Genomic DNA, 27,760 nt, shown 5'->3' on the forward strand with positions numbered 1-27,760 from the left:
ATACATGTCATTTTCTTCCAGATTCCTGGTATTACATAAAATATTATTATGACATCTCATACTTTTTTTATTAGAAAACAGTCACAGCTCAAGCTCTGTACTGGGTGTCATGTGCAGGGTACTCAATCTTCCGTTACATATTGGGACAGGTGATGATGGAGTGAGGTATACTCTATCCCTCTATTCTTACAAAGTATCTTCGTATCTCTGAAAAGCTAAAAAGGCCATCTCACAAGTACAGTGGTACGTCACTAATCCAGAACAGGGGTTAGGGAGATTTATTTTACATTTTATTGGGGGTAGGGTTTTTTTTATCTTGGAATTCTTGAAAATAGAATCGCCCCCTTGATGCAAAAGATTTTACTGAGTAGTCTGCCCTACAATTAGAGTCTGCCACGGGTGTTTGATATTTCGCCTCTGTTCAAGGTTGCAGCTATATAAAGACTTGTCTTTTGTCACTCCCCAGTACTTTCTGCTGCCTGCTTTCACCGCACACACAAATGCATTCTCTTCCAGCCATTAATTTCAGTTTGCATTTTCTCCAGGGGCATCAGATTGAAAAAGGATTGCTGTGCACTCTTTAATATTGTAAAAAAAAAAAAAAAGAAAAGAAAAACTATACACATCAGTATCTGATTTATTTTGTGCTTTGTCCTTTATTGTTACATAAGCTATTAAAAGTGTTTTTTTCTCTTTGTTTTCTTATTTATTTTTAAATCTACCAAAGTAAAAAGGCATAAACAGACCTTTAAAAATGTCAATCATCGGTTGACCTTTCATTTGCCTTATTTTTTGCTTCGGCCTTGTTCGCTCAAAAGGTTCTGACTTGGCTTGGATTTATTGTGTCCCAGTTTTGCTGCACTGTCTTAAAGTGTAGAAGAGCTTTGCTTATAGTCCCTTAGAATGACGGCTGCGTATGTCACATTTGGAGGTGTGCAAAGCACTGATTCAGACACGGGAGAGCTTGGAACCGAGCTGCCTGAGCCCATCGAATCTCTGAAAGGGGAGGGGGGCGTCAGGGCCGGGGAGTCATCCAGTGTCAGTTTGCTTTGCACCAGCTCCTCCTCCTCACGGATCTCTGCATTGTCATACATGTAGCCTTGAATGAGGTTGAAATGCTCACTCTCCATCTCCTCAACTGGGGAAACCGGCTCCTCACTGAAGGTGGTCATCTGAAGAGGAAAGACCTGCTGTTGCATGAGGTGGGGCTGGTAGACAGGCCTCACTCCATTCCCAGGTCCCGGAAGGGTAATCATGGAGTTCAGGTCCGGGATGCTTGTGTTGTAGGTACTGACAAGCTGGTCCATCATGACTTGCTGGGGAAGGAAGGTATTCTGCATATGCTCTGGTGTGTACAGCTGGGGTTGTTCCCCTTCATTTAGTGACTCCATAGAGGGAATTCGCCTGTGCACCATCATGGAAGGGCTGTTGGGCCTGGTGTACCTGATAGGGTCGCTCTCATCTTCTTCGGCCACGTTGTACAAGGTCTTGGTGCTCATGTCTGAGAAGTTGAGGCTCTTGTTCTGGTAGGATTTAGTTAGGGGTTTGATGACTGCTGTCTGATTCGATCCTGCCTCCTGTCTCTTCACATGGACCGACAGCCTGTGCCACATGTGCTCCCCCTTTGGTGGCTGTCTTGCACCTGGTTCAGACCATGACACAGACTTTCCATTAGAACTATGAACAAAATAAAGATGACTATGTTATTTCACAGGAACCCAGAAAAGTAGAGGCAAAATAGCATTTCTGGTTCATGTAAAAAATGGCTACCAGTTATATTTAAACAATATCATAAATGGTATGCTTATAGTGTGGCTAATTTACTTGTCACGGTGTGTAAAAAGCACTGGAAGGGGTTTAAATAGCAAATACTGTAGTTTGTTTTTTATTCATTTGGTGCTATTTGGGAGCTATTCACAAAGATTTAGACAAAAGAATAATTAAAAAAAAAACAGCATGCTTGATAATGTTGCAATGGTCTCCTGTCTTACTGGTGAGCTTCCGTTGCATAATTTTACCACCTCTACTTCCCGTTCTATTTCTGACACAATCACTAAGCTGGTTTACGATAATGCAGTACTGTTTTTGAAGTAGTGGTGATGGTCTAAGAAAAGGCTGTCCATTTACTGGGATGTTTTGTTTATATTCCCCACCCAATGCCTTTTGTGGTTTTATGCAATAGCCTTAATGTCCACAGAAGTTTATCCATTCGCAAAATGAACCGGTATCAAAAAAGCACACAAATCTCAGAAGAATATATTTTTTTTGTCTTTCTTTTAATTTAGTGTTATGAACTAATACGGACCCCAGGAGGGTTATAATGTGTCAGTTAACCCTGGTCCTCTTACTAGAAATGATTGTTTCAGTTTATCTGCTGACATTGATTTATCTTGTCTATTTTTTCAAGGGGTTCAAATTGCACAATATGTTACACTTGTTTAATAAATAAAATACAATGTTCTGAGAGTATTGTGTCTTTTACTACAATGGTCAAATTATGAATGACTAAAATATTTTGGACAGATACCATAAGTATGGATAAAAAATATAAGTTGTGGCATTTCTTAATACTCTTTTATCAAAATGAAAACACATACTGTACATTGTTGAGTGAAAACTGTTTTTTTTTTTTTTTTATGAAGTAAAATAATGAAACATGCTACAGAATTCACCAAAGTAAAACATTTCAAGCCTTGTTTTCAAAATGTTCCTAGGGCTGGCCCTCTGGGAGGGTACGTCTCACCTTCTTCAAAGAGTAAGCAGTTACTGATGTTTAAATGTTACATAACAGCCACTGAAAGACATTCAAGTTAATCACAGCCATCTTTGCAAGATACATTCATTGATTGGCAGTGATTGCTTTTAGTTTGTTTGTCTGTGATTATATTACTGGGTAAACAGACTCTAAATATTTAAATACATTAAGGACTTTTTAGCAGGGAAAAAATAATTTAAAGAAAATGAATTGGCATTCAATGAATGCACACATGTGTATAAATTATTATTCAGAATAAATGACTACATCATCACAGATGGGTTAACTTAATCAAATCAGATCATATTGATACATATTGAGTTTGTTTATCATTTTCCCAGATAAAGAGTTAATTGAATTCAATGGGTACATTTCACATACTCTGGCTAAAAAATATATTCTTACAATGGCTAAGAAAACCATCATCACAAAATCAGTAGCTGGAGTTTCTATCGTTAGCTTTCACAGATAATGGTTATGTTCAGCAAAAAAAGTGGGACTGCTATTATTTTTTATTAAAAAAACGTATATTCATAGAGTATCATAACTTTTTAGGTAATTGACAGGTCAGGTTAAGGTTTATTAGATTTGCCTGGCTGCTTTCTTGCAATATGTTAGCTTAATATAATAATGATTAGCTATTTGCATATTTAAATGAAAATGAGTGTCTACTAATTATCCTTTCCTGAGGAATTATCTGATTACTTTTTGTTAATTACAGTGTGAAAATGTATTAAAATAATATCGGCGCCACAAATTGCGTTTTTAATAATTTATCCATTGTGTCCGGATTTACTCTTTATTAAACGAAAGAAAAAAAACCTGGATAACAGTAAATACTGTAATTATGAAAAACAATCCTTGATTATTAGTGTCACTGACAATATTAGTCTCTTTTTTTATACAGATCAGCCACTATACCTAAGAATTAGAAGCATTTTTGCAACCCATTGGGACATGTTTATTTATTTAGCCAGCATAACCTCATAACCAAGGGGGACATGTATCAAGATCGACCGACGCAGCGCTAAATTGGCAAGTGTAAAGTAGCGCTCTGCCGCGGCACAAATTTTACCCCATCCTGAATGTATTAACTGGCCCAAAATTAATGAGACATGGCGTAAGATGATACATTTAAATGCGAAAATTCTGCCACACCGTTTTTCCGAAACCCCCAAAATGAGTTACCGGTAGCACAGATTAACAGACTAATCTGAAAAATAGCGCTTCCCCTCCAAATGGGCTACCTCAATTGAACAATAGGTGGGTCATTTGGAGAGGCAATGACCCATGTTGACTAAAGAGGCGAACAGGCAAGTGCATTCACATTGCCAGTTTCAACCCAGGGTGAAACTGTCAACCCTGGGTTGAAAAATGAAATGTGATTGCAACAGGGTTATGCTCACCTCGGGTTGATAACGCACACGGCAGAAGCCACAAAACAAACGTTGAGGGGCAAGGGTCACGCATCAGCGCTTCCTAGGATGAAAATATGTAGTGTAAAATGATCGTGTCCAACCCCGGGATGAATCTCACCCCGCAGACAGTAGACAACCCCAGGGCCGCCCCATGGTGACGCGACCCGGGGTTGGCTGGTGTGGTGTGAAAAAAGCTTAAGTGTCTTGACTTTATATTATGTTATTATTATACGACGGATAAAAACATCATAATAATCTGTTCCTGGGTTGTTCAGGAAGGTTAGGAGCCTGTACTCTCAGTCGTAAGAAAAATGTGCATTTTATTTTCCTTACAGTTATTTTACATAGGTACTCTTCACCTTCACTGTTGATTTCATTCTTTTATCAAGTAGGAAGCAGCGCTACAGTAGCTGTACATGGTCTGGCTCAATGCCATGCATTTGGTTACTACGGCAACAGGGTCAACAAATACCTGCTTCATGATTGGTGAATTCCTCATACTGTACAATGACATTTCTACATACTACTAGAAATGTAGTGTGTATAAGGAAAAACACAAAAGCTTCGGTTTTGTCATTTCAGGTTTGCAGTTAACGTTTCTCCCATGTTTAATATTTTGGGATTAGAGGCAGCAAAATAGGCTACAAATTACACAGTCATTGTAACTGATGTGTCCACATACGTTTTAAAGGTTTACAAAACTGAATTTGTCATTCAATGTTGTTTTAAAAAAAATCAATTTTGTCTGCTTGTTGCTTTTTTTTTGCAGTCTTGTTTCCAGCAGAAGTTTATTACATTTTTAAAGATTGTTTCAATAGCGAATTGAGTTACAGTGTACATTTTTTAAGAGTTGACTCAGTAGCTAGACTAAATGTTAAAATGTTTCAGCCTTGGTTTTTGGCTGATGTTGCGTTCAGCGTATTTAATAAACAAACAAAAGATTTAAACAAAACAACAAAATACAAAACAAAAGGGCACGAGGGCCAAACGAATCAACAAACAAACAAGTAAGTGTCTTAGCAATTGTTTTTTTAAATGTGACTCGCTCTCTCCGCTCGCCGTACTCTCCTCTGTACACCCAACCTCGAGTGCAGAGAGCTGCAGGTTTATATACTCTGGCCGAGGGATTAACTAGTTGTTAATTATCTTATTATCCCTCGGCCAGAGTCTGCACGCGTTTGGTAAGGATGCATGACTGTCAGCTAGTTAAATAATCAGTAGCTGATCAGCCATGCATCCTCACGGGGTTTTTAAATATAATAATAAAAGACGCTGCGCTTTTATCCGCGCCGCTAACAAAAATACAAATAATAATAAATAGGGGCGGGACACTCCGCCACAGGCCCTATGACTGATGCCATATGCTCTTTCCTGTCAGCTGCTTTCTGACTTTTTCTTTGTGCCCAAATAAGACCAATTTGAAAATCGGTCTTATTGGTGGACCCTTTTTGGGCCGATGTTCTGACAATCTGAGCTACCCGCTTAGGATGAGCTACCCGGTAGCTCAGATTGTCAGACTAGTCTGAAAAACTGCGCTACCCTCAGAATGAGCTACGCTGATTGAAGTATAGCAGAAGTTCATTCAAAGGCAGTAAACTATACCCTGAGAAGCTTGCAGTCTATAGTGTATATACATTTTTATGAACCAAATATGCTTTTTTAAAGGATTTTTAATACTATAAATCATGTGATGCTTTGCGATGCGCCTGCGAGTTAAAGACCGTGGATCTGAGGGTGTGTACTATCTCATGGGGTGCACTTTTTCATGCTAGACCGGTTTTGGATAGCCCATACATGCTTTCCTATCTATAGTTAATAGCAATATTGACCGTATTTGATACTTGTACAAAGTTATAAGCTAATATATTATAACTTACCGAAAATGGTAGCTGGGCGTGTATTGAAGAGGGAATTAGTCAAAAAAATATCACAGCGAATGCAAATTTTGTGTGGGCATGCATACTTTGTGTAGGTAGCTCATCCTGAGCGGTAGCTGAACACCGGCGCAGCTGTTCTGCCGCATCATAAATCTCATTTTAATATCACAGACTTAATTTACAAATGAGCCCCACCTACAATTTGCCCATGCATATAATTAAGGTTTGACACGCCTTAAAGTTCATGGCTAATGAGTGGCGAAGCGCATTTTGGCAGTGCTAACAGGGCCTTAACTTGCCAAAAGTGCCGTGATACATACGGGGCAATTTTAAGGCCGGAGTAAACTCGGCGCTATGGCCTTAATGCCGCCACAAACGCTTGGTTCATGTCCCCCCAAATGCCTATTCGATTATACATCTTGAAGAAACCTGTTCCATGTTACACACTACATTTCCTCTGTTTGTTTTTGAGATAGACTGGTCTTTACAGTGAAGGGACTTACGACTTAATACAGTGTAGAACAAAAGGACAATGTAGTCTGCTGCACAGGTCCAAAATAGATGCCTTTCTAGCCAAACTATCTGGTATTTAAGTACATTTGCAAAATATATAATCCCTTGGGCTTCTTACATACCTTTATACATACAATCTTTACATTTTTTTTTTGTATTTCATCTCATGTGATTTGTGAGAATAATTGGATATTTATGCTAAAAAGTAATTAATTAGATGCATATGGTCTACTCATTAGGTAGTTCACAATTTCAAGATCATAGCAACATTTTGTCAGTGGTACATGGAGTATTTTTTACCTTACAAATACCTACAGTATAACAACCTACTGAGAATAACAAATCACAGCTATGTTTGGAATAAAAACAATGTAAAGTACACAAAAATGTTGCTTTCTTCAAACAAGGCAAATAGCTGAAGTGTGTGCACTTTACTGATTTTCTTTTAGTTTTATAATCTGAAGTGCACTGCTGCAGAGATTCATCAAGATCCACTATAATCGATTTTAATTAATCAGCTGTCACAAGACTGGTTATCAACTGCTTGGTTACAAAGGAATGGATAAGCAGCCTTTAAAATTAAAAGACAACTTAGTAGATACAAAATAAACTGTACTGCACATGAACATTGAAATGTTGCAACTTACTTAGAATTTCCAGTAATGTTTTTCTTCCTCCTGAACATATTTAGTAAACCATTGTTCCTACAGGCAACTTTTCCATCACCCACGTGCATGCGCACGACATCGGAGGTGGTAAACGCACTTCGGACGTTCCTCTCTGGCTTTGCAATGATAATGTACATCTTGGGAGTGAACATGCACCCCAGTGCCACTGTCACGCTCAGACTCACAGAGAAACAGGTGGTGATAATTTTGTAGTTGCTGCCAAAATATATAGGCACAAAGGCCAGCCATATGATGCAGGTTGTGTACATGGTGAAAGCTATGTATTTGGCCTCATTAAAGTTGGCAGGGACGTTTCTGGTCTTGAATGCATAGTAAGTGCAGCTCATGATGAGCAGCCCGTTGTATCCAAGAGGGGCCACCATTCCCAAGTTGCTGGTGTTACAGATCAAGAAGACTTCCTTGATGCTGGGGTAAGACAGGACTGGCATGGGAGGCTCCATGATGACAAGGGTCACCTCCAGCGTAAGCTGCACACTGACTAGGAGAGACGCAATGACAACCTGAGCCCAAGCGCTCATGAACCTTGGTTTTCTGGTGCAGATCTTTTTCTTGCTGCCTGCCAGGATCCGGGCGATTCGGTTGGTTTTGGTCACCAGAGCTGAGTAGCACATGGATGAGGAGAGTCCCACCATGAGTCGCTGAAGGTAGCAGGATCCCACGGTGGGCCTCGCAATCAGTATGAAGGGACAGATGTAGCCCAGGAAAATCCCTGCCAGTATGATGTAGCAGAGCTCTCGGCTGGAGGATTTGACCACCGGAGTGTCTCTGTACAGCACAAAGATAAAGGTGACGAACATTGTGACCAAGATTCCCAGGCACGAGAAAACCACTGCCACTATGGACTCTGCAGTACTCCATTCGAGGTGCCTTACAATAATTTGTTCGCAGCCTGGAAAACGATAAATAGCTGGTTACAGAAACATTCCAAGAATGGATTTTTCAATCGTTAAAAGTTTATTTTATGTAAAATAAGAACGTAAACATGCCAACAAATAATGTTCGTCAGAATAATAGTGTAAGATACAAAAGCTGGTTCAATTTATATATAGGACTAGTAATGTTGATTTGAAGCTTAACATGTCCAACAATTACAATAGTGTGTTTGGGCACATACAGATAACAGCAGAGCAGTTGGCAGGTATGATACAGCGTCTGTGCAACTGGCTATAAAGAGGTTAGCCCATATTTGACTCAACCTTACTGGATTCAGTTTTAAAACAGCATGGCATCATTACGTATCCTGGTTGGCTTAATATCCATTGCATGCACCTGGCTGGGTGGACTGATTGTAAGCTATCAAAGTAGGTTTTCAGTTCAACTAAAAATAAATTCATTTTGAGTCTGAAATCAGCTATGATCTACAACACTGTGACATACAGCATGTTCTTTCCGAATTTAAATGTAATTTTTGTTCTTTGTCTTTAGACCTAGTTAAGGGTAAAGACATATCAAATAAAATAGCAGCACAGGTGGGAATAACAGGATTCGTTGTACAGTAAACTGCACCATGAACAGGATAAGTGAACTTAAAAGAAGTAGCAGTCCCTAGTGCTCTTTTGATGTGTATAAAGGCCGGTTTCATTGTATTATATTAGCTATTATATAGGTATAATGTATTAGGGGGACAGAAATAGATGGTGATTGTTCTATTGTGCATTACCTGTCAGCTCCTCGTTTGGCCACCATCCCAGGTCGCAGGCCTTACAGGTAAACTCATCTTGTACAAATTCATTTTCCTTACATGCAGTGCAAATCCAGCAGCAGCTCACCTCGCCCTTTCGGATCACCTGCAATATAAACAACAACATTCCAACATTCAGTGGAAGTTTAGTTAAATTAAATTGGGCTATGAAATCACATCTTACTGTGCACCGTTTCCTATGCTTTTACATCTGTATACAACAACTTTTATAAAGGCCATACAGATAAAATGTAACAGGTTAATCCATTAATATAAGCATCAACTTTCAGAAGCAGCAAATTACTGGTGTGCCTCCCTTCATGTATTACAATAACACTCTGAATGTGTGCAACCCTGTTAATTTTAATGAGCAAGTTAATTCATGTGTGACTAAATAATGCAAAATGCAAACAGCAATATTTTTTTATAGGAACTTATTTGGGTAGCGTAATATTGCCATATAGCTGAATTACAGTGTATTTGTAGCCTTGTTATAAAGTACAGTGACTGGTTGCAGTGGACGTTTGCATTGCGGATTGTTCAATCAGTGGTCGCAGTCACCTTTATTTGTCCCTTTAAGCAGGGTTCACTGCACACAGAGCGCACCATCCCACTCCTGTTCATCTGAATCCGGTAGTCATCAATATTCAGGATCCCTTCATGCCAGGAGCCGACATTCATATAGTCGAACCGGCCAGGTTCCACGTTTTGAAGATTCATGATTTCATACCTGAAACAGATTTCTGGCCACTGTTAGAGTCAGGACACATTCATGTAAACAAAGCAAGTTGTCATTCCAGACAGAGATATCAAAAAGCCTGCTTGATAAGATCACACCTGACATCTTAGCATACCAGGCTGACTAAGTGAAGCCAAGCTCACTTAGAATCTGGTGTGCTAACTGCTGCTGGACAAGTGGGAACAGAAACAACAGCAAAAGTGTTATGGATAGAGACACACCATCTGTTTAGCTGTAGCAAATAAACAACTGAGAAGAGACCAAAAAAAGAAACTAGGTCTAAACACAGAATCCGATAAGGCCACTATAGCAGGCTAAAGGTAAGGAGGTGGGGTAACCTGGCCTCCTGACAGGTGGTGGCACTAGAGTGATCATCAAACAGATCTGCACCAAGATGGAACATACCTTAAGTATAGTCGGCTTGTGGTGGCCATCTTGGTAAGGGCATTCACACAGGTGTTTCGAGTTGCGCATCCGTCAAAGGATTGACGGGCCGTGGCTTGGATCATAAAAGGGAACTGTCAGCGGGTTGACCATTGATGGTGATTGGGAGACGAGGCGGGGAGGAGCGCAACCTGGAAGTGTCTGCAGTAGTATTATTGTTGTAAACCGACATGTGTTTGGACCTAGTTCTCCAAGGAGTAGCGGGACGGAGCAGCTGTCTATGGAACCGAGGAGGGCGGAGAGCAATACAGCAACATCACTACCAGGAGCAGGCAACTGAGTTCGGGGTGAAACTGCATCAGGAGGCAAACACTTCCTTCCCCCTGGGATACTTTACTTTTGTATATACTGGTGATCGAGACTGTGGGAACTGTTTTGTGTGGGGCTGTGCTCATGTTGTGTCTTCACTTGAACTGAATATAAACTTTGATTGCACCTTGAACGACTCAGTGTATTTGTTTACATACCACACACCACCCAGGGACAGCCACTATTAAATGACCCAAATACAATTCTGAATCATATTTTTTTTATGATCCTGATAACACATGTACAGAAATGTAAGAAATATAAGACGACAAAGAGTTTGGGAGAATGTAAGGGTATGCTGAGCAGAACATATCGCATGTCCAGTGTAAATTACTGTAAAAATGTGTGTAGCAAAAGCATGCAAGTCTGGAAATGACACTTGAGATAACTGATTGCTGATGAGACTCCTGCTTCAACAAGCACAAAAGGCTCCACTTGCAGAGGCTTCAAGCCTTCAAACGCTTCTGCCGTTAATGTGTATTGCCATTTAATAACACATGAGAAACAGGTAAGTAGGCACCTTGCTGGCAGACACCATGAGAGCTTCCCCTCTTCCCCTCGTGCCCTCACAGCACGCCTCAATTCTGACCTGAACACACCTTGCCATTCCGTCCTGGACCTCACTCGAGCAGACTGCCAATTGCACTACGTTGTGTGGTGGGTTTAACCTCCAAAAAAGAAAGGCTGGCGAATTGCCTGCTGCCTGATGAATATCTCCAGCAATGGAGATAATGCTAACACCAATATGTCCTGCTAACAATTCAGGATACATCTTAGAAACCAATGATGACGCAGTTCAGTGCATGTGGGGCAGACAGATGTGTCGGGATGTGGGAGAGTTACCTTCTACTGAGCATGTAACTTAGTGTGACCTTGTTGGATATTAAAAACACCAGTACACCTGTGACCTCTGCTAGAATAGCACCAGCAAGATGTGCAACATATGTTCGGTGACTCGGTATACCTTCAGCATTAAGTGTGTGTTTGTTTAATATAGATGCAGTGCTCAGACAAGGGTTCTCTTAGTGGGTGTTAGCCCCCCAATGTTCATCTATAGCAATATGCTCTGAACCAGCTAACAGCATAAGCTCTTGTTTATACTTAATGAAAATGGAGCAAAGGTAATACATATGTGTTCAAAACGTCAAACTTATTAAAAATCCTTACTAGTCCAAGTTAGTTTAGATTTGACATTCTACTGAATATCTTCAGCCACTGGCCTACACATTCAAGAAATAAAGCTGAAAAATAACTTTGTCAAGATTTCATAATACAGTTACCAGATCTTGGACCACTTGTCTTCTCAGTCTTCATGCAGCCACCAAAAGAATGCGGTAGGGAGCCTTATAAGCTATGGCTAGGCCCTGAGAAGTGAGCATCTGCTGCAAGGTGGAGGAGGTGATAAGAGAAGCAGCTGTTTCATGTGATTTGCTGGTAATTTTAACATACACTCCACAGGCACCTGAAGTAGGAAGTTGAGAATCCTTTTCAAATATGTATATATATATACTGTATTGGAGGGTGTGACTTTCAGGACTATTGGGGCTTATGGAGATCATTTGGTGGACTAAAATTAGATGTTCATTGGCATGTTCTTATCTAAAATCCAATCCATATGTTGTAGATTATTTGATATTCCAGCATTTCAGTTTTGAATTCACTGCCTGCAAACAGTTTGGCCTTTTTCCACGTATTTAGTTAAATGTGGGGATAAATTTACTTTTTCCAAATGCTGCATGATGCAACACACTTCTGCTAACAGAGCCAATTTGTTTATACTGTACATGAATAAATATATTATTAAAATGCCCCACACTGGCCTGCAAAAAGCAAATAAACTTATTTTTAAGGAAGATTGTAAAGACTAAAATGCATTCAATAAATAAATATGCAAAATACGATCTTCATCGACATGTAATCGCAATAATTACTTCCACATGAACTTCCAGAAATACAGAGCTGGGTTTATTACTTCCCAAACCATCCCTTAATCTCTGATAATTCTGGTAATACAATAAAGATAGTGATACATTACCTGCCGGGAGTGTCTCCATTTTCATCAAAATAAATTTCCTCTTCAGAAACACCAAGGAATGAAGTCTTCAACAGAAACCCCAACAGCTTGCTGCCATCAATGGGATTCATAGCTTCGCACAGCCCTGTGTGGCCTGGGCATAGATTCTGTTGCATGTCATGCAGGCCGTGAGCCATAGCGTAAATGGCATTAATAACAAATCCCATCTTGCTGTCCTGTACATAGTTTTCTTCTAAACTCTCATTGCCTGGAACAAAATGAGACCATTTGCAATGTAAAATATTTCAAAAACACACATCCTCACAAGCAATTCTAGAGGTAGACAAATGTATCCATATGAAACATGTAATGGCCGACTTGCCACAAAATCAACCAACCAACTCACACAAAAGTCATCACGTACCAAAGTCATCTCGTACTTGGATCAAAGTCAACCTACCCCCAGTGAACTTGGACTACAGTCAGGAACAAATAGAATCGTTTTAAAATTATATTTGTTTTTACATATTGGAGTTTAACATTTAGGCCCATGGTAAAAAATATCCTCTCTGAAGATTATTTTTTAATGATCTATTTTTTAATAATAATTTTTCTGTTATTTAATTTTAGTTTTTACTTTCCAGGGCCACACTAGTGTGCCTATATAGTTCATAGAATGGCAAGAAAGCTATAGTAGAATGCAGTAAACAATTACAGTACCTAGGAGTGGCCTTTTAAACTGAATAAAATTTAAAAGCATGACACCTAAAACATTCTTGTAACTTTAAACTCATATAACTGGGCCTCTTACCAGTGTTTCTCTTGTATTGTTAATACGGGGGGTTCAATAAATCACCCCAACAGAATTATTGAAGAGTTGAATGGTACCACTGTTTAGACCATTAAAACAGATCCAGATCTTGAACCATGAGCTATCAATGTCATATTAAATCACCTTTGGCATCGACATCAGATCCTGCTGTGCAAATGTATCAAAAGAAACATAAAAACTGTAGACATGGTAACAGTACAGTATTAACTTTCTATTACAGGTGCACAAATGTTTCTTTGCAGGAAACATAAATCATTCCCTTTCTAAAAGGATACAGCTGGGCCCCAGCTGTGGAATGATCCCCATTTTTGAAAATGAATCAGGGATTGAACATTGCTAGCTATTCAGCTGAAAAGAAACCAGAGACTGATATTTAGTTCATTATCTGTGTTCATTCTCATGGAAAATGGAATACAGGGAAAAACAAAACATTCTTACCCCTCTGTGGTGGACATATGGTGTCAAGAAGTGGGAAACAGCGCCTCCACAGATGCAGGCCAGGAGAACTACTGCAGGAACAAATTTTCTTTCTTTTTTTTGTGTGTGGAGAATAGAAGTGGACACAATCACCCTAATGGAGTGGTTCCTCAAGAACAAAGGGGAACCCGAGCAGACAGTCCCAATGGCCATTAACATTATGGAACAGAGGGATGGGGACCGTTGGAATGCGTGGGAGAAGTGGCACAACCTGGCAACACTGCAGGACTTCTTCGAGATGCTCCTCTGGTATCTATATACGAACCTGGATGATCCACTGTCCCTGATGCCAGAGGAAAATGCAAGGACGTCCAAAGCCAGCAAGAGGGGTTGGAGGGGAAAAAGGAAGCCCGAGCCTCCAGCGCCCAAAAGAGGGGAGCCCAAGCGTCCAGTGCCCACGAGGGGGGAGCCCGAGCATCCAGCGCCCAAAAAGGAGGAAGCCTGAGCATCCAACGCCCATGAGGCGGGAGCCCGAGCACCCAGCTCTCACAAGGGGGGAGCCGGAGCCTCCAGCACCACTGAGAGATCTCGAGTGGGTGCCCTGCCTGCAGAGAGTGGGGGCACTTCACGACCAACTGTCCCCTCCCAGGAATGGAGGATGAACCACTGCCAGAGGGCCACTGGGATGCCTACCTCTGTCTTTTCGAGGTCTTAAGTTGGTGCCCCGCCTGCGGGGAGTGTGGGCACTTCCTGGTCAACTGCCCCCTCCAGGGGGAGGGGGAGGGAGAACAGCGGCAGGTCAGTATTGCCGCTGCCTCCACCAGAGGGAGACTAGTTACAGCTCCCGCCTCCACCACCAGAGGGAGACTACCTGTTGCTCCAGCCTCCACCATCGAGGATCAACTCCCTCCGTCGCCTCCCGAGGGTCAGCGCCTGCCGTCGCCTCTGGACAGTCGGCTCCTGCCGTCGCCTCCCGAGGGTCAGCTCCTGCCCTGTCCTGCAACGCCTGGGGCTGCCGTCTACAACGCCCAGGGTAGACTGTCTGTCACCGCCCAGGGATGCCTGTTTGTCACCACCCAGGGATGCCTGTTCGTCACCGCCCAGAGATGCCTGTTCGACACTGCCTGGGGGTCTTTCAGTGCTGGAGGAGCCAGCCTTGCAGCTGTCAGCATTTCCACTAACAGCATTGCCGCTGCCAGCATTGACACTGCTGGCTACATGTCCAGAGGAGGCAGCATGTCCGCTGTCAGGTTTGCCCCTGCTGGAGGAGCCAGCTTTGCCGCTGACAGCATTGCCGTTGTCAGCATTGCCACTGGCAGCATTTCCGCTGCCAGGGTTGCCTTTGCTGGAGGAGCCAGCCTTGCCGCTGCTGGCATTGCTGCTGCCAGCATTGCCAGGATTGCCTTTGCTGGAGGTGCCAGCCTTGGCGCTGTCAGCATTGCCACTGCCAGCATTGTCACTGGCAGCATTTCCTCTGCCAACATTGCCTTTGCTGGAGGAGTTAGCCTTGCTGCTGTCAGCATTTCCGCTGTCAGCATTGCCGCTGCCAGCACTGCCATTGCCTTTGCTGGAGGAGCTAGCCTTGTTTGCTGTCAGCATTGCCACTGTTTGCTACATGTTCAAAGTAGGCAGCATTTCCGCTGCCAAAGTGTACCACACCGCTGTCAGCCTTTCCTGTGCCAGCGTTGACAATAAAGGAGGACCTTGCACTGGTGTCAGCCTTTCCGCTGCCATTTGATGTGTTATTATGATTTAAATGTATGTATCTGTGCACTGTTGTTTTAGGTCAGCAGGGAACGGTTAATTGCCTCCCCTGCCAAATCACTTCACGTGTAGAATGTGCCTCAGTCCGATTAAATGACTGACAAGCAATCGAGCTCAGGCACCGCTGCATAAAAGAGGCAGGAACCATCAGTCTAGGTTGGGTGTTCAGGGAGTAAGAACGAGTGAGAGACGTGAGTGAAAAGAAATATAAACAATTGCTACTCGTGCTGGTTTTGGACCAGCACGATGCTTGTTTGTTCACTGTGTTTTGCATTGTCTGTTTTCTTTTGTAAAGTTTGTTTTGTGTTTAAACCTTTATTTTGCAATAAACACGTACAAGTATTTCTTCTTGGTCTGACGTCACCACCAAGCTATCCGTGACACCCTCTATTAAATGAAAGAGATTATTTCCAAAATACTTTTTTTTTCATTCAGGAATCTAGTGTGGGTGTTTTTTTGTTTGTTTTTTGTCGACAATCCCTTACAGCTGAAACGTTTCAAGAGTGCAAGGATGTATCTGCATGTACAGTGACTACAAATAAGAAGATTTCACCAAAACAGCTACTGGAAGTTTTGTTGAGGTTCTGAACAAATACAAAAAAATACAAAGGTTGAGTGGTGTGACTGTACTGTTTATTTATTCCACTTGGTGGTGACCAGTGCTTAAGTGGGTTAAAAGTTTGCTGGGGTATTTTTTACATTTTTGTTTTATAACAAATAGACACTCAGTTTATTAGTACGGAAGTAAAATTAAGCCATACTATATACTCTCGCTGCATAAAAACATAGATCTATGGATATTCATGTACTATACTCAATTACATTAAGAATGTAAAACAAATGACTTTAAAATGCTAAATATGCATGTGAAAAAGTTCAACAAATTACTGATTTGTTTTAGTTTGCTGCCTTTATACTTCTCAGCAATAAAATTAAATATGAAATGAAAGCAAATAGTTTATAACAATTTGCTTCTAAAGTTGTTAAAATTTAAATTGTTCTTAATTTTTTCACGTTCATATTTAACGTCATAGTTGCACATTCTGATGTTTTGCGCAATTGTTCTTGGCTCAATTAAAATAAGACAAATGTTTTAATATAGGACATACATATCGACTTTTACCAAGTGGTAATAATATCAACATGAATTAGGGCATATTGAGTGCTCAGAAAACTCATCAAAACAGGTTTTAAAAAATGTTTTTTTGTTTGATAATGTTAGGGGATTTAGGGCCCATTATTTCTTTCTACCAGATGTTTTCTACTGGGGCCTATTTGAATCTACCAACACTTGCTGACATTCTCTTTGGATTTCCAGTAGACAAAGTAGGGCATAATGTCTTGTGAACTGTTTTCATAAAGATGCACAATGTATTTTGGAGAGAACATGTGGAAAACAGGTTCAGCAGTTTTGAAACAATGAATGTCTAAATTATTATCATTATTTGTTTATTTGTTTATTCATTTTACCTGTGCAAATCTTTCTGTAATGTTGGTTTTCCATTGGGTTTCCGGGGATGCGGCACTGAAAACGGTACTGCCAGAATTCAGCAAACCAGGGATTTCGGGTATTTGTGTCAAGTCGCAGCTTCAGGAAGTAGTCATCAAAGGACATGACCTCCGGTGACTTTAGCTTCATCGTGATACCGCCCACAGCCTCCTGCTCGTAGCCTTCAACCACCTCATCCCTGTCTGCCCAGCCATCACTGCAAGACCAAAAGGATACTCTTAGTGGTAGAGACTAAACACGATGAGGACTTCTAATACCCAGGACACCTTTAGGGTCTTTCATGTGCAAAGCTTTCAAACAAATGCAAGAAATGATTTAGGGGGTCCTTATTACAGTTCAGAATGTTAGCTGTGAAAGATTAGGCATCATTTCCTAATGTACTGTCCTTGAACAGCACTTTATGTAACATACTGTATGCAGTTGCTTACATTTTCCTTGTCAGGTACTTTTTTTTAAGCCACCAGAAAAATATAAGAACGCACCTTTCACCCGAGTACCTGCCTGTGTGTTGTTTCTGTCAGCTATCTGGTCTGGGGATGTCAACCCTCGGCTACTCACATATACATCTAGTCTTAACAGTTTTAAATATTCCTGCTCTTTCACTTTATAGTTCAAATTAAATCTCAAACATTTTTCAAGGCAAAATACTGTGTTTATTCACCAGGATCATGGGAGAAAGAAATGGTTAATTTGCAACACATAGTAATGCAATTGAATAATAAAACACAAATCACAATTTCCCTTTCTCAGTAATACTGCTGAAAAAAACAATACACAGTGAGAAAATTCCTGTCAAATGTATGTACTTATATATTTATAGTGGTACCACTTTTAGACTAAAAGCCTCAGTTAAGCCTGGGATCCCACAATATAATATCAGTCCCAATACATTTATAACAGTCCCGTTCCAAAAAATGGCTGTTTTACAAAACAAATCCGGAAATAAAGTGGAACAATAAATCTCCTTAATGTGGCTCCTTGAGTTTTTTCAGACCTTTTTAGTCTAAAACGATATCATTCACGTCTGGTGAATATGTGGAAGTAAAACACAGTACTCCCAATAGTAGTCGAAAAAAGAAATGTAGTAACATTGGTTGAAAAAATATATATTTTGATTTTCTTCACTTCAGTGTGAAATAGATTTTGCAACAGTACAAATTCCCACTGAAGGCTTTTAAATCAGTTTGTTAGCTAATCTAACTAAACTAAATAATATTACTTGCAAAAACACAGGTAAGCCCCCAAAACCTGGTTTGGCAAGGGGGTTACACTTGTATATCACAATGCACATTGCAGGTTATATTTATTGTTTAAATTTTACACTTCTAAAGAAAGGTCTCAAAACAATTATTGCTTCTAAGTTTTTCTTCAGGAATAAGGTGGAGAGTGTCTTCGTCACTGCAAACGCGTCCATCACACACCTGGTTTTAGCTGTGTTCATATACTAGTTTGGGAAATAATTATCATTAAAGAAAACACCCAGGAGAGGATATGAAGAGCATCTGTATCACCAGAGGGGACCTCAGAACTATCCTTTTCCCTCTTCTTTTACAATATCTATAGACCTCTAAGCCTAACCACAACCACAGTGCTAAAATTGCTTGTCTGTCTCCTTCGCTCAGCAGAAAGAAAGTACAAGCTCCCAGGGGGTCAGTTCAGCTTACTTCTGTAATGTGCTTGTCCTGTGCCCCTGTGCATAATATGTAAAATGTAATAACACTAAAGGGCTCTATGCCCAAAACAACAATTTATGTGGAAATGATCCAGAAGTGGGTCCCAACATGAAAGCACATGTCCCTAATGGGGATAATTGACAGTAAACGTATCAGACACAACAGCACCCGATAGGCTTCTCTTTAATCCTGATGTTTCTGCTCATGGCTCTGAGGTTGCTGCGTCTGCCCATTTAGATGAGTCAATAAATCCAGAATGTGGAGGGTAATGTTTAGCCATTAGGGGACAGAATTGCTACTGCAGAAAATGCAACGGCACTAAAGCTACATAAAAGAAAGTAAGATCATTTATTTCTTCTTATGTTTAATGTATCACTTTAGTGTCAAAACTCCAGCATCTTTAATCCCAGTCCTGACTAATCCAAAATAGCTCAATAACATTGATGTTAAATAAAAATGTCTCAAGACAAAAACAAGCTGCTGAAAAGAAATCTGGCTATTTTCTTTATAGATCAACTGGTTTTCTTAAAAAAAATTGCTTGTCATTTGATCATTTCTTTTGAAGTAAATTGTATAAATCACACAGTAATTGATACACAATCAAATATGGATCAATCAACCTGAGTTTAATTCTCAACGGTTACTATAAACCTCCTTTTATTTGTATGGAGTTTATTTTAGTTCATTTTGCAGTGTCCATTTACCTGTTAACGTAAATGACTGATGATTGCACAATTTAGTCTATATACACTATACTGCTTGCCCTTCATCGTTAAATTCTATGGCATCTAATTTTGAGTTTGCAAAATTGCTGACTATAAAAGATTGCAGATATGATGAAGTGGTTTACAGTATTCTATAGCTGTTACCAAGGAAACATCTAGAGATTACATTCTCACTTAATACGTTAATAGATACAGAAGGTCAGATGTCACAATGCAGTTTATCTATGACGTTTACAATATGATAGGGACTCCTATCTTTAAACACTTTTAATTAACAGCTTATTCTCATGAGTCAGAGGTGAACCAATTACTATACAATGAGATTATACTGTAATAATAGATGGTAGATTTGTAAGCATTCTGAATGAAGGCGCAACACCAAATTTAAGTCCAGTAAATACATCAAGTCAATTTATTTAAAGATACACTATCATCTGTCTAATTTAATTGAGTTAGGGACCATTTCATTTCAATTGCTCTCTGAAAGAATATGCCTGCATCTTCCTCAGGATTACTGAGGTGAATAAAAAAGTTATGAAGGAAATAAATGCACCTGAGAAACTGTTATTTCTTACTTCAAACACACCACTGCTGAACCTTAGATTTTTTTTAATGCAGCTCATAAGGCCATTTTAAATGCCAATAATCTTGTTGGAAGGCAGCCCTTGTGCCTTATGCAGTAAAGGTGTTGGCAGGGAAAACAGATTCTCCCAGCCCAGTCTCACAGAGGGTATTTTCCTTTCTGCCAGTCCTACAGCTGCAACAACCTAGGAACTTTCACTTTTGTCAAAATTGTGGTTGGACTGTATTATACACTTTTTCACCATATTAAACTAATGTGGGTTAAACCAGACTACCTGTGTGCGTGAGACATCATTTCCCCATCACTACTCACCATCCGTGACAACGTACTATAGTGTGTGTCCTTGGGAAAACAGAAAAAGTAGCTTTACAGCATAACTACCAAACTCAAGTGACCCATTTCCATAAAAGTGAAAGATATTGCAAGCTTAACTCACCATGATTAATTTTTTTTAAATATATGAATTAAAATGTCCTTTTCCCTACACTAGAAGACAGCTGTTTATTAAGTCACAATGAATACCCACTAGAATCTAGGCCATCAAAGATGTTTTATTAATTTATTATGCTCCACTTTGTGATGTCCTAAAATAACATAGGACCCAATGCTGTAGACCTAGTTTATATTTCTCTCTTTTAAAATGTTTTATCTTGTGTATTAGTCACTGTGTTGCTGCTTCAACACCCCTAATTAAGAGCATGTTATTTCTCCCCCAGGTTTTTCCTGGAACAACATTTGTTGGGAATACTAGGCCTAAGCCATAATATGGAAATTGAATCTGGGTGGTACAGTACAGGGGACTTAAAAAAGAAAAATGATCTGGCTATAATTACACTCACTATGTAGATTTGTTTAAGATATTTCAATATATGTTTCATATGCTTACACTTAAATTTCACACAATTACTTCTGACCAGTATTTTTCACCTCCCATTTGGTCCCTTATAATTAGTCAGCTTAATACGTAGTATACTTTTGCCACACCTTCCATATAATACCGGGACACTGTAGTAAATATAAAAATGACTTATTTTCTTGGCAGTGTATAATATATAACCAATTTTATTTTATGAAATATCGATTAGATTCTACATTCCCCATAGGCCATCAATGAGATTTATTTTTTAACACCAACATTTTAAAAATCAAAAATCAAAAACAAAACAAAAAAATATTGTCTTATTCCCAGTAAACTAAATATTTGTTTCACCTTGTAAGCAATATGGTGCATAAGCTTTAAGATTTTCATTACACGAGAGTAGATGTTAAAACTTCATGCTGATTTGAACTCGGCTCTCGCCAAGATAAGCACCAACTAAGACGTAGCTTTACAGTAAACTAATGTGATCCATATGTGTCTCCATCCATTTACGTTTCCTTCCATATGATGATGTAGATATCCTTCTGTCTGGTGTTAATGGCTGAAGTGTAATGCTGGCTCCAGGGATCAGCTTATTTTGCCTCCCTGGCGCATCAGCACACACAACGGCTGCGATCCTGGCTCCGGGGATCAACCACAGTGCGGCCTCCCCAGCGCATCAGCATGACAACCGTCTGGATTGAGCTAAGTAGGGTACATCTCTGGGGTTTTCAAGTGGGCACCTTCCATCCTCAGTGTTTCGTCGACTAGCCCACGACACCTCAAGAGGGCTCGACGGTGATTCTGGCGTCCCAGCATCACCCCCCTCCGTCCCCCACTCAACTCAGCCCAGCTTACTTACCTGTACATCAGCGTTTCTTTCTTTCTATTGTGCTTGAGATCCCCAGCCAGAATCTTTCCGTCTCAACCACAGCCAGTTGCTGCTCCTCTCTGCTGCTTCAGATAAGTTCTTCACTGTGCGACGCAACTCTTGGCCACTGAATCCGATGTCTCTGAGGAACCGGGTTGTAGAGTGTGCCACAAATCCTCGACAACCCACTTCCACTGGGTAAACCCGAACTCTCCATCCTCGCTGTTCCGCTTCAGTGGCTAGTTGAGCATACCGCAGTTTCTTCCTCTCATACGCCTCATCTACAGCATCCTCCCATGGCACTGTTAACTCTACCAGGTGAACAAGGCGTGCTGATCCAGACCACAAGACAATATCTGGTCGAAGGTTAGTGGTGGCAATCTCAGGTGGAAAAATAAGCCGTTGACCAACATCTGCCAGCATTTTCCAGTCTCTAGCAGCTTCCAGTTGTCCTGGGCGAGGATTGGTTTTAACACCTTTTCTTGGTGGTTGCTCTCCTGGGCGGAGGAATGTTGGCTTTTGTGTGTAATGTTTTGATGGAACAGGTGGCAACTTATTGGTCATGTTACGCTTGTCTTCCAATGCTAAGGCCAAACATCGCAGCACTTGGTCATGGCGCCAAGTAAACCGTCCTTGGCTAAGAGCCACCTTACATCCTGTCAAAATGTGCCTTAATGTTGCAGGTGATGAACACAAAGGACATGAGGGATCCTCTCCTACCCAGAGGTTTAGGTTCTGTGGTGATGGAAGAACATCATATGTTGACCTGATGAGGAAACTGATCCTGCTCTGTTCCATTGACCATAGGTCTTGCCAGCCAATCTTGCGTTGTTCCACACTCTCCCATCTCATCCATTCTCCCTGCTTGGCCTGGGAAATGGCCTTTATACACCTCATCCTCTCCTCCTGCTTTTGCACCTCGTTGACTACCAGCTTCCTCCTTTGAGCTGGGGCTGCCTTGTGCCATGTAGGAGGAGCTGAACTGAAACCAAGACCCCCTCTTCCATGCTGAACCTGCCCCATGATATCACCAATTCGAAGGGCAGCCTTTGCATCTTCCACAGCTTTCTTTGCCGCCCACTTTCTTCCAGTTTTCAACACAGGTGCTGCCTCCCTTACGCATTTATCGCGTGACTCTACTAATGTCATTTCCAGTCTGACCTTGGCGCACTTAAACTCCTCGGTTAGAGCAGAGACTGGTAGCTGCAGTATTCCTTTACCATAAAGTCCTGTAAATACTGTACAACACCATTGTGTGTTCTTTTAACAGAAAACAAATGCGAGTACGGAGAGGTAGGTGTTGGAAGCCAGCTGTAGTCCCTACAGACAATACATGCTGAGTTGTTAAAAGCTATAATAGAATACTGTATGTGTCCACGTACAGATCCACAGATCCATCTATAATATGTGTTTTTGACTTTACAGACAAATTAAAGAACAAGGCTCCTCTTTTATTTTTATTTTTTTATCACAGCTTCAAATTCTGAAAACATACGTTACCTAATTACCTTTAATCCTAATAGTAATATTTATACAACCACCATTCAATGCATTCATTTCTACATGATAACTATTTTTTTTTTTTGACAAGAACTACAGTACTAGGAAAGCTAATAACTAATGTGAAACCTCCAAGTTGCGGATGGATATGGTATATAACTTTACTACATTGTAATAATTAAACTGTATACAAAATATGTGTAGTTCTTGGTTTAGTTGCAAAATGCAGTAGAAAACGGCATTACATTTTTATAATGTTCTAGTTAAAGATATGTATAATATGTACGTTGTTCTGAAAGAGTGTGCAGTCTTTAGTTGTGCCAGGAACATGTCATTATTGGAAGTCATTAGTGGTTTTGAATGGCTTTGCTCATGATCTTACTGCAAAGGTTGAATTAACTACTTAGATAGATAACAGGTCACACATGATCAGCAGCGGTTTTAGCCACATGCAGCCCATGCAACTGCATATTGTCCGGGGCAGAAAGGGTGCCCCTGTTGTCGTGGCTCAGTTACTATTAAAAAACGTATATTCACCTCAAGTCAAGCACCAGAATGAATGGCTTATTAGCCATTTTACTGTTCTTTTTATCTATATGCCACAAGCCATAAACAGAAAAAACACAGAGGGGTCATGTATCAAGCGTTTGCAATGGCATTAAGGCCATGGCGCCGAGTTTATGCCAGTCTTAAAATTTCCATGTATGTATCATGACAAGTTAGCACAACGAAAATGCGCTCCGCCGCTCATTAGCCATGCACTTTAAGGCGTGTCAAGCCTTAATTATATGCATGGGCAAATTGTAGGTGGGGCTCATTTGTAAATTAAGCCTGTAATATTAAAATTAGATTTATGAAGCGGCAGAACAGCTGCGTTGGCTCTAAAAGAGTCCACAAATAAGCCAGATTTCAAATTGGTCTTATTTGGGCGCAAAGAAAAAGTCAGAAAGCAGCTGATAGGACACAGCATTATGGCAGCAGTCATAACGTATTTTTTAAGATGGAGAGTGCAGGCTCCTAACCTTCCTGAACAACACATATATTCGTTGTATAATAAACTTGGTTAATTAAGTTAGCCTTTTCATTATGTATATTTGGTTTTATCCGTTTTATGATAATAATATAATATAAAGTCAAGACACTTAGTCAACACAGGTTATTTCTGCCTCTCCAGACGAGTTACAAAACAGTAAGACATTTAAAAATGAACTAATTTCGACACGCTGCAAACAAAGTTCGGGGGGGGGGGGGGCGGGGTGGAAGACAAGCTGTGCAGCAAAACTGCTATGCATATTTTTACGCATGAAATTTAAATTTAGTGCGTATTTCTGATTTTTTACTGTGTAAAAAAGGCAGGTACGCAGCTTATCTGGACCACTGCAGCTGACAATTGGAAACCATGGGTTTAAAAAAAATAGATTCACTCATTTTACATAAAAGAGTGTTGCTTTTTACAATGTGTTCAGTAAATAGTGTGTTAATAATTAGACCTGGTTTAAATTTCATGAATATGATGTAAAGACTACACAATTTTATAACCATTTAATATTAACACCTCTGTAAGCTTTGATGACAGCCGTGAGTTTACTACCGTATATGGGTTTTCAATCTCATTGGTTAGTAGTCTTCCAATCAATAAGCTGAGGGGAAAAAAATTGTCCCCAAGGTTAATCAGGCATACTTATGCATTTTTTTAAAGTTAATGTAAATTATAATAACAGCTTTGAAATGTTTCAAAGTTACGCAAAACTGTAAAGGCAGGGTAACTTGTAAATGGCTTCTTTGATATGGTAAAATAAAATGATGACACATACAAGTTGCTATCAATTTTGTTTAATAGTATGGAAGCATTTTACATTCCATTAACAAATAGGAATAACTTTTTAATATACATTTATTTTTTTTGTCAACCAGAAAATTAGTTGAGAGTAATATGAAATATTGTAAAGATTGAGTGGGTATATAGTGGACATTTCGAACAAAGTTTTATTTATTTATTTGTTTATTTACTGTATTTACAATGTTGCTCAGTCGATTCTACCTGGTACAACACGGATTTACTCTCACAATGATTTGAAGGTTTGTTGTACCAAAGCGGTGCATAAGTGGTGCTTCTAACGGTTACAGAATATGTTTTTGTTCTGAAACGGCTTGATTAAATCCATTCCAGTCTATGGCTGAGGAAATATGTCTAGTTGATTTTTAACAGCTACCGGTACAGTACTTAGAATGACACCAATGACTACTGTTGGATTAGTTATAGAGATTTTGTCTCTAGTAATTGTCGGAAATAATTAAATATGAGACATGGGGCCATTCAAAAAATCTTTTTTTTCAAAGACATTTTAGCAGATTCTATTATACAGCTGACAGCGAAGAATTGGAAACCATGCATTTCAAAATAATAAAGATTTCCTCCCCCACAATCATCGCAGATGGTTGTTGGTAAAGTGCATCTCAGTTCAAGCCAGAAGCTGTCCAATATATATATATATATATATAAAGGCTCTTTTGTAGTTAACACTAATTACTAGAAAATTACTAACTTTCAGCAACACACTAGAGTATCAAAAATGGCAAAATATGGCAAAGGTTTGACTGATTCAGATATCGTGTCTTTTAAAAGATAATAGCACTGTAGCACAACTGTTACTACTGGTCAAATATTAACATATAGTTAATTGTCTAGTGAACGGACTGACTAAAAAAAAAACTGTAATAAACTTTTCCTCAGATGAAGAATGCAAAACTTAAAAGGTGGGAGGTCCCGGGTTTGCGTCCCACCTCCGCATGTGAGAAGCCCCTGCTTGCAGGAACCGAGGTTCGACATAATACTATTTTTTTTTTTAAGGGAAATCTAGAAAGTAACAAAGCATAGTTGCAGCAGCAGATCAGTTATTGTTCTGAGTAGTTTGGTGCTAGTTTCATACAGTTTCATACATATGAAAATGTTTATTTGATTATATTTTGTTTGATTTGATTAGTGTTGTTTTTTGTGAAAGCTTACTTTCAGCTTCAGTCTGGTGTTTTTTTTTTTGTTTTGTTTTTCAGACACCCACACAAAATAACAGACTGTTAGAGTAGGCATAATAATAATAAAAAAGAATTGCAACATAATTTAAATAAATTGAATTGTAACACTAGTATCATAACAAAATGTTTCACACTGAATTCTAAAAGCCCAGACAATTCAGATGTATCCATTATTTCTTATTTCCCTTCCCCAATTTACGTGAATACCAAAGGAAATGTAGGGCTCCTTATGTGCATCCAGCCAAGACAGGCAACCTGGATTCCAACCTAGCAAGCTTCTAAATTCCATCTAATTTATTTCGTTAATAGATAAGACAATGTGGACCCTTCAGGGCTCTACTTTGAGTGCACTGCTTTACAATCACAAAGGGATTTATAGAATATAAAGATCTATCTACGCATTCTTTTGATCATTTATTTTATTGTGCTTGTTTTCAAGGTTTCAAATGCAAGGAAATGAAAACACACCTGGTTCATTAATTTCTCCTGCATTTGCTTAATTAACAGCCTCTGCTTGCACTTCAAGGAAGGTTTGCATTAGCATTAGAATGACCGACAGTGTTTTGATTTGAGAAAGAAAAAGCCTTGAAATGCATGGTACCATGAGACGGAGGCTGGCAAGTAATGAACCCTGCATCAAGCAGCATGTTTGGAAGGTGATCGATAGATGTTTACAAGATGAAAAAGATTAAAAAGCCATAGACTAATGGACACAATAAGGATCAGAGGCTACAGAATACATATTCAGGACATGGTGGCTTTGTGTAACAATTAGTGTTAGCAAATTCTTCTTACATGTATTATTTATGAATAAAAGATATAACACCCTCTAACAAGTACTGAAACAGACCGGCGTATATGTTTGAAGCATTTTCAAAGTGAAGTAATTAGAACAGTTCATTTAGTTAAAACCTGAGTGACTAAAGTGTTTTTATTTCACAGCACCTACACTGTCACATTAGAAAACTGCAATCAAATTGCACCACCGCTTCACTTTCTAAAAATGAATAAACGCAGCGCGCTGCCATCGAGACATAACAGCATCTGCACTGACAGCCAAACAGTCCACAACAACAATAAAAGCTACAAATAAACCTGTTTGAAATACAGACTTAAACTAGGGGAAAAACTAGCTCACAAATCTGTCATGGTGGTTCCATTTCTAACCATTACTCTCACATTACCACGCCCTAAGCATGGAGTATAATCTTTTTTTTTTTTTTTTTTAATCTTACATGTTGTGACAAAACAAGCTGATAAAAAAATAAATCACTAATAATTAAACGATAGTGCCCGTCGATGATGGCTTGAGTCTAGTTACGAGTCCCGAGCCGAAGCCGAGGGCGCTAACGTAACGAAAGTCAAGTCAGCTACACGGTAGAGCCATCATCGAGAAGTCACTATCGCTATTAGAAAACTATTTTGCCATTGTTTTCTTAATAAAATTAATAAATAAAATAAAATAACTTAAAACCTAGCTTTACCTTGAACTTGTACTGATTCGTCGGGTACCTTTCCGCTGAGTAAGACGTTCTAAAAAAATAAATAGTCACG

At 39.7% G+C, this 27,760-nt stretch overlaps 1 protein-coding gene across 3 annotated transcripts in view; it reads right to left on the minus strand.

The window, feature by feature from the left end:
- Positions 1–633: 633 nt before the first annotated feature.
- The window catches only part of LOC117411081 (metabotropic glutamate receptor 1-like), a 51,188-nt gene continuing 24,061 nt past the window's right edge, over positions 634–27,760 (minus strand). For 2 of the 3 annotated variants that reach the window (XM_034018156.3, XM_034018154.3), the window contains 6 exons: positions 16,923–17,158; positions 12,461–12,707; positions 9,495–9,663; positions 8,913–9,039; positions 7,211–8,141; positions 634–1,677 (listed from right to left, as the gene is read on the minus strand). In XM_034018156.3, the coding sequence (XP_033874047.2) occupies positions 867–1,677; positions 7,211–8,141; positions 8,913–9,039; positions 9,495–9,663; positions 12,461–12,707; positions 16,923–17,158 (2,521 nt within the window). In that variant the 3' untranslated portion in view covers positions 634–866. The remainder of the gene's footprint in view (positions 1,678–7,210; positions 8,142–8,912; positions 9,040–9,494; positions 9,664–12,460; positions 12,708–16,922; positions 17,159–27,760) is intronic. The other variant, XM_034018157.3, reaches the window with a different exon arrangement.

This window comes from Acipenser ruthenus, chromosome 6 (genome assembly GCF_902713425.1).
Source record: "Acipenser ruthenus chromosome 6, fAciRut3.2 maternal haplotype, whole genome shotgun sequence".
Classification (NCBI taxonomy): domain Eukaryota; kingdom Metazoa; phylum Chordata; class Actinopteri; order Acipenseriformes; family Acipenseridae; genus Acipenser; species Acipenser ruthenus.